Source organism: Pygoscelis adeliae, unplaced genomic scaffold (genome assembly GCF_000699105.1).
Source record: "Pygoscelis adeliae isolate BGI_AS28 unplaced genomic scaffold, ASM69910v1 Scaffold267, whole genome shotgun sequence".
Taxonomy (NCBI): Eukaryota; Metazoa; Chordata; class Aves; order Sphenisciformes; family Spheniscidae; genus Pygoscelis; species Pygoscelis adeliae.
Window position 1 is genome coordinate 1724371 of NW_008825150.1, and position 14729 is coordinate 1739099.

Below are 14729 nucleotides of genomic sequence, written 5' to 3' on the forward strand. Positions count from 1 at the left end.
CCCCATCCCTGGAGGTATTTAAAAGACGTGTAGATGAGGCGCTTGGGGACATGGTTTAGTGGGCATGGTGGTGTTGGGTCGACGGTTGGACTCGATCTTAGAGGTTTTTTCCAACCTTAATGATTCTATGATTTTTGTATTTCAGAAGTATTTGGGTCAAATCTTCCTGGAGTGGTTGTTTTGATTAAAAATTCTTAATATCTTGTTTCTTTATACAAGATTTGGATCAATATTCTTTTAACACATAATTATTATAATCATCCAAAAATAGACTGCAGTTAAGATGTGTTGAGAATCTTTTTCTTTCTTGGAGAAAGCAAGGTAGTTTAGTCTTAGAAGATAATCCCAAACATCTGATTATGAGAGATCTCCTTTAATTTCATGATTTCTGCTCATGGCATATACAGAGTACTGATTTTTGTCCTCAGGACAGGTCAGAAATCCTAATTGCTTTAATTATTTTTGAATACAAAATTATATTTGCAAACAAAACTCCTTCATATAGCAGTAGAAGGCTAGTAACTCTGTTTATGCAGTTCTATATTTTACTGCGATAGTATTAAATATTTAGGGCCTTCTGTAAATGTATCAAGTCCTATCAGTATCATGGATACTTGGTAGTATTTTTAAGGTTACTTTTTTCTGTTCTTGATAGTACTTGTCTTGCAATACCTAGAAATGCTGCCATTGTGGGACAGAAGTGTTATAAATGAAGGACAAAAATAACAGGTGAAAATTTTCTAGATTTGGGGATTTAAGGTTAGATGCTTGGTCAGCTGCACAAAGGTTTGCTTCTGGAAAACAATCTTTGTGTCGCCTTCCTCATCTTCTAAAAAACGCTTGGAACCTGAGATCTCTGATGCAGAAAGTAATCAGGAGGTGGCAGAAGGATACTTCTGTTGGCTAGCTATTGCCTGTGCCTTGAAAAATAGCCAGCCTTTGTCTGGTGTCCACTTTATGAAGCTACCTGACTTAAGTAATCAAATTAACTGTAAACGCTATTCCCCAAGTGTTTCTTTGACCATCTGTTACCATCTTCGGTTGCTCTGATTTTGAAGTATGAAATAGAAAGACAAGTACTTTTGAATTATCTGTCTATAACTCATATCTGTAGTCTTCCTACTTAGGAGTGCCTTTCCCAGGTTGTTACGGAGTAAATTGGATGCACAGACCTCCAATAGATTGCAAGTACATTCAAGCCTTGTTTTTTTTCATGTTTTGTGGGATCAAAATAAAATCCCCTGTGATCAGTTCCAGGGGTCTTAACAAATTTCTGAAAAGACTTCCAAATATATCCTCAGGTACAGAAAATAATCTGATCCTCTCGGAAAATACCATGTTAAGCAAATTTCCATAATGCCCTGAAAGGCATGCTAAAGTACTTTAATTGATCCTCAGAGTGAGGGAACTGACTCAGAAATACTGATTTATCCATGCAACATTCTGTCGAGTTTTTTATACTTTTTTTTAAATTGATGAGCAGAGTGAGGCAAAGATTGTTGTGAATTGCCTTTTAATTTCCTTTTTCTCCCTAGGCAAATTGATTAATGCTAAAGTAAATGTGCTAAGAGAAAAAAGGGGCTTTTTCCTAATTTCTATATTGAATAAAAATAATGAAAAGAAAGCAAATTCATTAATACTTTGAAAGATTCCTTTAATAATAGTTCCAAAATGAATACATTATTGAACTGCTTTTAAAAAGTGATGTTACTGTAACAGTGAGTGGGCAGGGCTAATTGTGCAAATGCTTTTGAGATACTGAGTTTTCCAGGAGATGGTGAGGGAAACTGGATTTTCATCATCTTGGGTTTTTTTGCCCCCTTTTTTTTTTTCTTAAAGACTGCAGAGTATGGAGAGAATGCAGTAATTAATAGTGAGAGAGCCCTTGCAGCGGCCCAAGAGAAGGGTAAAGCGGTAGGATGTAGAAGGTGTAAATGATATACTTTACGTTTGGTGAATGCGTTATAACAGCCACATTAACTCAGACCAAAAGTGGACTTACCCACTGTTTTACTTCTTATAAGACAGTAAAACTGTCTCACTACTTCTGATTAATATCAGACATGCAGGAAAAATGCAAGACCGGCAAGTGGAGGATGAGTTTAGTCTGGTATACATTATGGCTTCTTATTACCTGTGGCTTAAATGCTTGCCACAGAGTTGATATTCTTTGCGTTTAGCAGCCTATGGTTGTATTTCCTTCCATGAATGTCTCCAGTTCCTTTCTTAACTCCATAAAACCCTCTACCATCGTACTGAATTTTCAGTGGCAAAGTGTGTCACAGATTAACTACGAATTTGGATGAAGAAATACCTCCTTGTGGGTTTCTTGTTTGCTTTTTTAAATTGCCTTCTTAGTTTCCTGGGATGTTTCCTGGATCTTGTTTCAGTATTCCCGTTTTAAAAAGTTGTGGGGTTTTTTGGAAAGCACTGGGTTTTGGAAGAGAAGATGTGAGGACTGAAGATAATGAGAAAGTGCAGAGGAGAGATTAAAGGATGCTGCGCTGATGAGTCAAGATTTGCAGCTAGTCAGATTCACTGAACAAAAAAATGTAGAAGACAGACTGCTAATTGAAGAGAGTGGATTCTGAAGTATAAATATGAATTCTAGGGCAAGGTGAGGAAGTGTCTCCTTGAAGGAAGAAAATACATTTGCTTCACTTGAAATTGAAGAGAAAAGCCACAAGGAGGCCAATTGCAGGAGAACATGCTAGAAATACGGCAGCTTCTAGTATGCAGAAAGGTGTTCTTTGGTCTGAAAGACAGGAGAGGGTGGAATGGTGCAGAAAGGGAGGAGGGGAAAAGGAAAAAGGCAAAAGATTCACACTTACACCTTGAATAAGTTATGGAATTGGCAACACTTTTTGTCAAATATTATTTAGTATAAACACGACACAAAAAGTAAGACTGAGTGGTATAAGACAGAAGTGGTGAACACTGATTATACAGTGGGGAAAATACTGTATGAGAATTCTTATGACATGTGTAGTAGAAACTGGAAGAGTTTTGTAGTGTAAAATTCAAGGTTGTATGCCCTGGGCTTAGTAGACTTTTATGCTATGGAGATATGCAAGAAATATCTTGAAGGTGGTGAGTATGATACAAGCTGAGTAGGTTTAACAGCGTGAAATTCAAGGTCATACTTGAGGGTAAATAAACATTTCTTCTAAAAACAGGGATCGTCTTTTAGAAACTGAAGGAAGACGAAGTTTTGGCTGTCTTAATAAATGCATGAGCCACCAATATGATGAAGCTTTGAAAAAGCCAAAAGGGTCACTTGTTTAAATCTGTAAATCACATAGATTTGCCTTGAGTGAAGTAAAGTCAGAGGAGACAGTGAAGACAGAGATGCAGAGTAACAAATACAAAAAGATTTCATTAAAATATAAGAGTGTATTCAAATAAATAGGTCTTGAATAAAATTACTTAGGAAACTGAAGTAAGTTTTCCTATCTGTGTATCAATAAGATTCTCAAAAAGTCTTCTATGGGAGTCATTGTGTTGGAGGGGAAAAACTTCTTGTTTTTGTGATGAAATTAGTGCATTCATGAAAAAGATGGTATGACATGATGGCTTCAGTGACATGGACTGATCTCAATCCAGTAAATTCTTTATTGTACTGAAGACTGAAAGTAGGCACATTGCATGATAATTCTTAGGGGAAAATGTGATACAAATCTCCTTTCCTGCCAGGCTGTCAAGAGTGCTTCCTAGTAACAGCTAAACATCCCTAACATCGTGATAGAACAAACATTTTTAAATCCTTAAATGGGTATAAAAATAAAAGAAAAAAAACCTGTTAGCCTAAGCAACATCAGTTTTTAAAGGATAAATGGTAGCAGAAGTAGTCAGTTGACTTCTGTCCCCACTCACCCCCCCCTGCCCCATAGTAATTAAACATGTAGTGAATATAATGCTGTCACATCTGGAATTTGTCAACACATTTATGTCTTGAAAGTTTGTTCAAGTTAGTAATTAGTGTTAAATTCTGTTTGACCCAGCCTGATGAAGTCTTCTGGTAAAGTGTTGTCAACTCGTTGATGAGATATGCAGAAATTACTTAAAAATTGGGAAGTGTGATGTATACTACTACAGATAAAGAAATAACACACAAGGTCCTGGGGAGTCAACACAAAATAATGAAGTAATATTTATGTGAGAGAAATGCAAAAAATAACTAATACGGGACAGCAAAAGACACCGAATGCAAACATTCATAGAAGAAAAAGGCTTGCAAAACAGACTGGGTCACTATGTTTGCCATGCACTGTAGCATCCTATATGGCCACCTATGTGCATGTTACCAAAGTGAGGGGCATAGAGTGTTGTCTGTGGAGCACCACCAAGGCTGTGGCTGGGATACCCCTTTCTGCTGGTGGCTCTGTTAATGTCAAAACCATTTTGACTGCATTCAGAAGATAGCTTAAAAAAGAGTTGGATTAATTTAAGCTGAGAAAAAGGTAAAATATATAGCTGAAGCATGTAGTAATGAATGCTTTAACTGCACACTGGAAGGCCAAATAAGCAATTTGGAGGGGTGTAGAATAAGGCAAGAATGGTATGATATAGTTAGTAATATTGGAATGCTACTAGCAGATGGAAAATTTGACCAAATACTAGAAGAAAGAAGTTTCAGAAAGGGAGACGCTGAAATGATTTCCAACCATAAGCATTTAAGATCTGATAAAATGGTAGGTCACATCACCTAGTGCAGTCTCTTCTGTTGTATTTTTTTCATGCGTTAAAAGTCTTGTGTAAAACATAATTGAGAATAAAAACCTGATCGTTAAAATGTAGGTGTTCAGAAAAGTGTTTGTTTATTTTTAATAATTTTTATAAAAACAATTTTGATCAATTGCTGGCTTAAATATATGTAATTGTAATGTTCTATTGTTACCTTTCTGTATGAGCTTTTCTAACAAGGCTGACATACTGAGCATACTCTAGCTATAATTTTGACTGAAATCGTTTTGAGCAGGTTTTTTTAACGCTGACATAATTTGTACTAGGGTCATTGAATTTAACTCCAGGAGACTATTGCGGCAGTCATTTTGACTGAAATGTGTTTTCTAAATGGCATCTGGTTTTCAAACTGTCTTGTTGCATAGCAGTGGTTTTAGCATGTGCGTGAACCTAACTCTCGGCAGCGGTGGGTTTCGAACAAGTGCAGTGAGCTGCATGTTTGCTTTGAGAGCTGTGTGATGATGGTGCTGCAAAGTGCTAGGGTACGTATAAATTTTAATACGACTGTGAGAGAATATAGTACCCTTGTCTGATGGTACTGAAATAATGAAAGTTCTTAATTTCTTGATAGGTTTGAAGTTCAGAATCATAAAACCAATTAAAGCTGTGGTTGAAAGTAAGCCAGACTGAAGAGTTACAATTAACAATGCATCTTGGGCAAGATAATTGAAGATTATAGACTGTGGAAGTGAAAAATACCTTGCAGATCATCTAGTATGTCTCTGCCAGTTTGAGATTGTTCCTGCTGGTGTCTTTCATTAGTATTTTATCTAGTCCAGTTTAAAATGTACCACTCAGTGAGATTTCAATCACATCTCTAAGGAAACAGCTTCTCTCCGCACGCCCTGCCCCCCCCCAATAGTCAGCATCACTTTCTCTCTTTAGTTTTATCCTACAGATTTGAGATGTGCCCCACACTTTGTCCTGATTCTTTCCTGTGATAATCAGTCACTGCTTACCCAAACAAACCATGTGTTTCCCTGTACCTCGGGTCCTAATTCTGCTGATGTTTTGCACCTCCATGAATGTTTTCTGGCTTCTCATGGTGTCCTTGGGAAGAGCCTGGCCTTTCCCAGCAGACAGCCCGCACTTCTGGAATCTTTCTTGCTTCCACGCAGCCGTATGCTGACAAAGCCAGTCTTTGTGTCTGCTTGAGGAATGATGCAAGGCCCATCTGTTAGCTCAGGCTGATAGGAAAAAAGCAGCCTTTAAGGATGGCTTGTGGGTTGCTTTGTTTTTTCCAGAGGTTTCAATGTCCATATTTGACCAGTGAATCTCCAGAAGCAATCTGAGTGGTCATTTCCTCCTGGCAGCAACTCTCTGCCATGCTTTTATAATTATTCTCACCTTGCATCCAAGCTTTCAGCAGCAGGTTTTTCACACAAATACATTTCAAAGAAAGCTCAGTCGTGGCTTATTTTTAAACATACCAGTGACACCTGTTCCTTCACATCTTTCAGATCAGTAACGTCTCTTCAGATTTTCCTGTTATTCCTGTAGAAATTTCCATTTACTTATTAACTTTTGCTGGTATTAAATAATTACCAGATCTAACTTTAATTTTATGAATAGCTTTAGAATATTTCTTCCAACTGTAATTTCTTTTGTTCAAAAGATTCTCAATAAATATTCTTTCTTATGTCACCCACACAGTTTTTCTGGCTTGTTCCTAGTCTGTTCTTGCCAGATGTTTTTTCCCAAGCTTTTGTGATAATGAAATGGAGCCACTGTACCCATGGTATTAAAAAAAAAAAAAGCTTTGAAAAGTTTTTTTTTTGCTAAAAAGTGCAATTAGTTTGACATTGTATTCATATTTTTCCCAACTGTGTTTCAAACTTTTGATGTATCTTCATTTAAGAACAGATTGCCTCCAAAGTTTTACAACACCTGAACTTTTGAAGTAGTAACGTTTTTTCAGTGCTTAAGTTATAGGTGGCACTTGGACCTTAAAAGTTAACAGAACATGAAAATCGGTGATTTTAAAAATTTTGCTACAAATACACTGTCTTAAACCCAGTGCATTCCACTGTATCCTGCTTTACCAGGTGAATGCCCTAAGTAGGCACAGAGAAACTGTTTATATGAATGCAATTTTATGCAAAATAGCTCAGCTCCAGAAGCAGTTAGAATGAAAGTTAGATCTGGTAATGATTTAATACCATACATAGCTTTTTCTTCCTTCCTCCACTACCTGCACCCCAGTTAGCTGTTAAATGTTTACTTAAGAGGCCCTCAAACCTCTTGTGTCGGGAGGGAATTGAACCTTCTGTGTCCTAGAAGACTTCTTAACCATTTGGTGAAGATAATCGTCTTATTTTTATTCATCAGGTCTAGAAAGATAGGTTCAGTGCAAAATATTTGAGGAACTTAATAATTCAACCTCTACGACAATTGAGCCTTTTCTTCTGCTAAAGCAGTTTATTGCAAAAAATGCGTGTTGCCCAATTCTGTGTCTGACTCATCAACAGGAGAATCCTCCTATATCGTATAAAGCAGAAAAAATGAAGTCATTGCTTTGGGGTGACAGAACTCTCTTGTTGGTTTTGATTCTCCCTGAACCTGTTGAAAAAGCTGTGCAAACAGAGCTCTGGGCTGCTGCCCCCTCAGCATGCAGGCTTTTGGATTTGTCCTTCAGAGATCTCTGCCTTTCTCCATGTAAAGGCTAGGCATCTGTAACTAGGTTTTGAATTTTGCTCCAGTGGCTCACAACTTACGTATTTTAGCTTCTAACATTTGGCTGTCCATAGGGGAGCTGGTCCCTGTTTACTCCCCTTAGATAGATGTTCTTTCTCTTTGTCTCTACTGAGCCTCTTTGGAGATAAAACTGTTTCTTATCTGCATGAATTGAAAAATGACAGTTCTTTCTACTTCCGTCTTTTTAAGCAACCTCAGGATCAGGACTCACTGTTTCAGCACTCACTTCCCTGTGGTGACATTTTTATTAAGCTAATTAAATATAGGGTTTGTGAAAGAAATTAATGAAAGGTTGCAGTTTGCTAAGTAAGTTTGAGTTACTCTGATGATCAGTAGCTTCATTTGTCTTGTAATATTGTATATTGAGTCTTCAGAGTTAATGTCTTGAGTCAAAAACATTAATGAAACTTAGTATCTACTGTGATGCTATTTCAGATTTATTGAGTCAGCCTTTAGTAAGGAATTTTACATTGCCGACCTTATGTTACACACATAATATTTGGTGCTAGTTGGAAAAGAAAATGGTTACAATTTGTTGTTAAAGTATTGCTGGAGCATTTGTAATGCGGCAGCAAGGTCGCTTTTACATCCCACATAAAACTGGGATGGGTCCAACTCCAAACTGCCTAGGCTTTTGCTGTGCTCGTTGGGAGCTTTTAGGAGCCTCCTGCCATTCCTTCATTGGTGATTTCTGAATGTGAGGCCAGCTGCAAGTATGTATTGCCGAAGTGATTCACCAGTAATGGTGCACTGGGGTGTAAAATAGCAATTGTTACATCAGATTACTCCGTAATGCTTCTTCACTGACTGAATAAGGACTTTGTTGAATGAAGAATGTAGAAAAATGTGCTCTCAAAGTCATGAGTATTTTAAGAAAATAAAAACACAAGTTTGAGGTTGATCCCAATTCAGTGATATGTTTGAAGAGATTCGTGAGCTGGATTTTGAGCCATTTACCATACACTGAGTTCAGTTTTCTTTAAATGCTGTCAATGCTAACAATTTATAAATCATGTGCTACTCTTTAATGTAATTTGTAGACCTGAATTAAGTAAATGGAATTTGTCTTTGTGAATATGGGTAGGCCACTTCCTTAACCAAACTCCAAAGACTTTGCAGAATGATGGCATCCAAACTATTGCTGCTTAATGCCATATAAAAGAAAGTTAAGCACAGGCTGTTACAAAAATTGGCTTGTTCTTGGTGACCGTAATTTTTTCTGTTCTCCGTAGGTAGGAGTCATTTTTTTATATTATGTCCACTTAAGGGAAAACTTTAATAATTACTCTTACCTCCTGCAAGCACTGTCACAAATTTGAAGACCAAGTTCACTTTCAGGAAAAGAGTGGGGTTATTACTGAGTTAAGATTTTTTTTTGAGATTGATGCTGGTAAGAACTGGTGACCGTAATTTTTTCTGTTCTCCGTAGGTAGGAGTCATTTTTTTATATTATGTCCACTTAAGGGAAAACTTTAATAATTACTCTTACCTCCTGCAAGCACTGTCACAAATTTGAAGACCAAGTTCACTTTCAGCAAAAGAGTGGGGTTATTACTGAGTTAAGATTTTTTTTTGATTGATGCTGGTAAGAACTTGCTGCTGCTTTTTATAGCAGTGTGCTTCCTTGAAGGTTTGAACTGACACTCTCTTTCCTGATATATTTATTCTTCAGAAATTCCTTACTATGCTATTATCATTACACAGAGGTAGGTCATGGTTGGCTGGGTTTTTTGAAAAGTAGAGCTGTGGTCAGATACCAGTTCTTCATTGAATGTGATCTTGTTGCCTTGAATTGTCAGTGGCATCTATAGCAAAGGCCAGGGAAAATTTTTCTTGTTTTCTGCTTTTACCTCTTCCTTTCCCCTGGGAGCTGGGAAGAGGTAGGGAGACAGCGGATTCACCACAGAGTTTTTTCCTAACCGAGGCAGAACAGACTGGTTGCACTCAATGGTGACATCCCACGACTGCACTTTAGTGATACCGCAGTCATCATTTAGAGGAATGAAGATAGTGAAAAATATGCTGGTACATTGCTGTTTTGGTAAAATAATTAATGGCTCTGTCAAGACACTGTATGTGTGTTTGTAGGCAAATTTCTCCCCTTTCAGGCCCTGCTCTTTTTAAGCACACAATCTTCCAGCCTTTCCTTTCCAACCTTCAAAATCTTTTTTATCTGGAGTAGAGTGATACATCCATCTGTTCAAAATGTGGTATGAGCTGGCACAGGAATATCCAACTTTGAGTGTGAAAGTTCAAGAGGAGGTCTTTGGGTATAAAGGAAAGAGAATCGAAGTCTTTCCTGGTTGTCAGGCAGAGATTCGGAAAATGTTCAGCTCATGCCTATTATTCCTGTTCCCCACATCACCTTTCTCTCTCTGATCGGAACTCCAGGATAACTCTTGATATGAAGGATGAAGGGGTTAGCCTGTGTCTCTCACTGCCTCTGCTGAAAATGTAATGGTGAAAATGTGTATACGTTCCTGGGTTTGCCAGCTCTAGAACTATGTGAAAATCAATGAGCAAGTATGAGTGACTTCCGAAGAAACATGGGAATGATGACAAATGGAAAAAAAAAAATTGTCCACTGCCATTTATGTTAGCAAAAATGACTAATATTACTAATGTCTCTTGTTCGTAGATCACCTCTCTTGTGACTCTCCAGCTGTTATCCATGGTTGGCCATAATGACCAGCTTGATGGACCACGATATAAATGTACTGTATCTTTGGACTTCATCAGAGCTATTGCCCGGTGAGCCTATTAGAAATCAATTACTGTGTATTTGCTGACTTGAAAGAGACTTCAAAACCAGTATTTGCTCAGTCACTAGCTCTCTGCAGACCAGAACAGAAATCAATTGATGTTTACTAAGAATGAGTGAATGAGTCTTATTTATGAGAAGTGTTGAACTTGAGATAAGTTTGGTCCAATTCTGTTTTGAAAAAAAATTTATCTTACAGTGGCAGTATGTGTTACAGTAACATACTGTCTTTGTGCTTAATAAAGGTCAGGGACTTCATGTGAAAATACTGCTCTAAAATGTCATTCCATTTCATTACCAAAAGGCACGTTATGGTATTTGAATCTGAAATGGTATTTAGTTCTTAACAGTGGTTGTTGTACATATGATATTAAAACTACATAGATTGTAAGAATTCTTCCACATGGTCTATCTTGTGTGATCTGTAGTTGATACAAACTAATTCAATAAATGAATTTAGGTACCTCAACAGCTCTGTTCACATTCAGAGCCTTCAGTTTTGGAGTCTGAGAACAGTTCCAGATCCATCAGGAGACATGATGATAAATTACAGACAGAAATGCATGCAATACGTAGGCAACAAATCAAGCCTATGTCTCATTTTTATGAAATGCCAACAGCATTACCTCACACCTGTTGCTGCAGCCAGCTTATTAGCAGGTCTTGCATAAAGAGTCTATAGTCAGAACAGGGCCCAGAAATGACATGTAGCGAAAAGGAGGAGAAATGTTCTCAGGGCCAACTCTTTTCTGTAATGTGGGACTTCAGAGGAACCTGTGGTGTAGGCCATATCCCATAACTTCAGTGCACATGTTGCTCTCCTGAGCTATTAAAAGTCCAATAGCCTTGTCAGTAAACCCCACGGACACACTAATTTCAATCTGCAGTTGGACAGGCCGTAGAATGAAACTTCATCTGGTTCAGGCCTGGCTGGACCACACTGCCAGGATCTCCACAGCTTCGTTATGTCAGTTTGCTATTCCTAACAATAAAGTCACTTGTGAAAGATGCCCTGAAAAAGCTCCCACTGGTACCAAGTACAGCAGACCATCTGCTCAGCAACATGGATCATTGTGTGTACAGACATCCCCAAGCTCTTGTCTCTGCTCTAACTCCTACGGTGAATACAGAGACCAGTTCATAAACTGTGAGGGCCCTTGAATTAAGATACTTGAAATGACGGCCCTGTCCTTGCAACTTAAACATCTTTAGAAGTTTTATTGACTCCATTAAAGTTGCCAGAAGGTAGAGATTTTCCAAACAGGACCAAAACTTGTGCTATGCAGCTCATGCTTATCAGAGAAAGTAGTCGTCAGAGACGCTGCCACTTCAAACCTCAGTGCACGATATAGTGCTTTGGCTTGCCTTCCTTTAGGTCAGATGTGTGTGTATGTATCCTGACTGACTTTTCCTACATGTTATGAGGAAGAAAGCAATTCTTTTTTTTTCCCCCAAGTAGTTTGGAGGTGTTTATATGCGGTATAGATAAGGCCGTTTAAATGACCTGACAGATTTTAAAGTTGGCCTGTTCTTCTTTCTCCTGTTCTTTTTTTTTCCTTGCTTTGTTCCTTTGTTACACTTTTATTATCTTTTCCAATCCACAGTCTTTATTAAATCTTTAAGGAAGACAATCCACAGATAAGATACAAGGTTTCATGAACCCATGGTAAATGGGTTTCCCCCATGTCTTGATGGGACTAGCTACAGGGCAAAGGCACAATCTCCTGTGCTTTAAGAAATTTCAATTGCTAGCTGTGCCATAATCTTGCAGCTGCCTGTGGTTTTTAACCACACATGGGGAGGTTATATTTATTGCAGAGAAGGAACTACTTTGCTGTTTCAACCAAATAAACTTCAAGTAAGCAGCCCATCTCCCGATTATCTTTTCTGTTATTGTAATGCTACTAAAATAAGTATGTTAAGTCATTAAAATCCTCAGATACCTCAGCCTTGTTACCATCTCAGCCTTGCTATTTAGCATATTTCCTAATGGAAGGCTGAAGAGTGCAAAGAGCAGCACGGAAAATGATGTGCTCTCCCACCCCCATTCAAGCTGTTCAGATTGTAATTTCATTTTCCCTATTTTTTTAAGCAGAAGTGAAGTTTGCATTTTTTTAAAAAACAAGAGCCACCTGTGTTTGGAAAAGTAGAAAACTTGTGTTTCTTCCTGGTGGCATTTAGTGTGATAACTGCTGGCCATGGACAGTGTCTCTGTTTAATACCACAGAACCTCATGTCTGTCTCTATTGCATTGCATATATTCAGTCTTTGCAGAGATACTCCTATGCTTTTTACCACGTAGTATTTACACGTTTGGCTGAAGGTAAGGTTAAGACGTTTCTTTGTTGGAAATTTTTAATTTCTGTTTTAAGAATATCAGACCTAAGTTCATAAGTTCTCTGTAGCTGACATAGGGATCTCTTAATGACTGTTGAATGTAATGGATCTTTTCATATAGTCTCTAATGATCCCAGTTGATGATGACAGGACAGTTGTGTTTCATTTAGTTGATAAGGTCAGCATTTGTTAGAATGTGTGATTTTGTTTCTGTGCAAAGTCTTGCAACTAAAGTACTTTTCTTGACTGACACAATGTCATGCGAGTCTTACAGTGGCAGTTAATTTCTTTAATTTTGTCACTGGGTTATTAAGTAGACTGAAACACAGTACCTCTTGTTATGTATCTGGGGGATTTCTGAACTTTTTCTCTGTCCAATATGATGTTTTATAGAAACTTTTTGAAAAGTGGGTTACAGAATGATGCGTGAACGGAGAATATTAAATGATTGTAGTCTTAACAAATAAGACATTCAGCCAGTTAATCTCACTTAGCATTGTGAACGGTTATTTTTGCATGATTGAATACTTTTTAAAAAAACTTTTAATTTTATACTTGTCATTATATGCAGTAATTTGCATTATTTATTCAAACAGTAAACCCCAAAGTCTGAGTGTTAGATTGTATAGCAGAATGAGTTTAGAGACAAAAAAATAATTACACGTTTTATTCTGCTGCTGTTGCATTCTGCCTGCCATTAAAGTACAAAAGTATACATTAAAATCTTCTATCCCATTGAGCGGCATTCTTGGATTTTTCAAATTTAGCTATGAACATGGGTCACCTAGTGTCAAGACTGAAAGAACGCAGACTGCAAATGAGTACAGATGAAGGAGTTACGTAGTACATGCTAAAACAGGTGGTTTGGAAGATGAACAAAACGTTCAATAGCATAAAAGATTGCTGCTTTGCATCACCAACTAGAGTATCATGTTTACCATATGAAAATACAGTCATTAACTTTGATCTATTTTTACTGCTTAATGATCAATATAAGAATCTTCCAGTTTTTACTAGAAAGCTGCTTTACTTCTTTTTTAGAATCTTACAAAGTTTAAATAATCAGAAGACAGGTACTGTAAGTAACACTAGAAGTTCAAAAATCCGTTCATCCTTGATTGCATTTCTTTTGGGGATATTGCTTGATCTTGATTGTGCAGAATGTCCCACATGTGCTGTCTCCAAACAGGTTAAAGTCTTAGCACTGTTAAGATGATTGCTCTAATATACTGTGTTTTTGTTTATAGGACTGTGAACTTCGACATAATAAAGTACTTGTACGATTTCTTGTGAAAACAAGCTTCACAGCCATATGGACACTGTGACAGTGACTAAGGCAAGCTGTGTTCATCTCTCTACTTAGCTGGCCAGAAAGAAGAGTATTTTGGCTCTTTTGGATTTGTCCAAACAGGTGTTGGCCCAGCATGGAACCTGATGAAAATACTCTGATTGGTCTGGGTGGATCTGAGCAGAGGACTATTTACCAGGGACCCTGGAGTATTTGGAAGCAATGTGTTAATTATAAACAGCAGGGTTTGAGCACAATCTGTTCTACTCTTAATGATGTTATCTTAACACTGAAATTGCCTGAAACCCATTTACTTAGGACTGCATCTTGCTCTATGAACTCTCCCCAGTGCTTTGAACATGGCAGCAGCCCTTGTTTGTATGCCCAGTCTTTTCACTTCCTCTCCACAGAAATCTTTGCAATTGCCTGCCAAAGCAGCTTTTCCTGAGGCCACCATTTTAGGAGAGTGGAGTAGCGAAATATAATAAACATAGGAACGTATTTAAAATCAGGCTGGTATAAATCCTTCTTTCTCGTCAGTCGTATGTAGGCAGACTGTTATGCTGTTATGTGGAGATCACGATGATAGGAGACTCCCAGTTAATCACTATACTGTCTTTTTTCAGACCACTCATAAATGTTGACTATGAATCTATTTTTACAAAGCTTTATTTTAAAAAATCATTGATTCTTAAAGTTCTATCCCGATGTCAAACTTGAAAGGTTCTATTTTCGTTTAAACATTTTATAGTCCTTTCACACTCATCCAGTTATATTAAGTGCTAATTATAATGCCATTTGGAATGAATGTACGAAGATACACCCTGTGTAATGGCTTTTGTAACAGTATCTATCCTGTAGAGGAGGATGGCCCAGTGGCCTTTCCATCAGAAAGGGAGAAATTCA

At 37.6% G+C, this 14729-nt stretch overlaps 1 protein-coding gene across 1 annotated transcript in view; it reads left to right on the forward strand.

The window, feature by feature from the left end:
• Window positions 1–14333, forward strand: part of ORC5 (origin recognition complex, subunit 5) — a 73116-nt gene extending 58783 nt beyond the window's left edge. The window contains exons 14-15 of the mRNA XM_009328336.1: window positions 10076–10188; window positions 13783–14333. Of these exons, the coding sequence (XP_009326611.1) occupies window positions 10076–10188; window positions 13783–13828 (159 nt within the window). The 3' untranslated portion in view covers window positions 13829–14333. The remainder of the gene's footprint in view (window positions 1–10075; window positions 10189–13782) is intronic.
• Window positions 14334–14729: the final 396 nt, after the last annotated feature.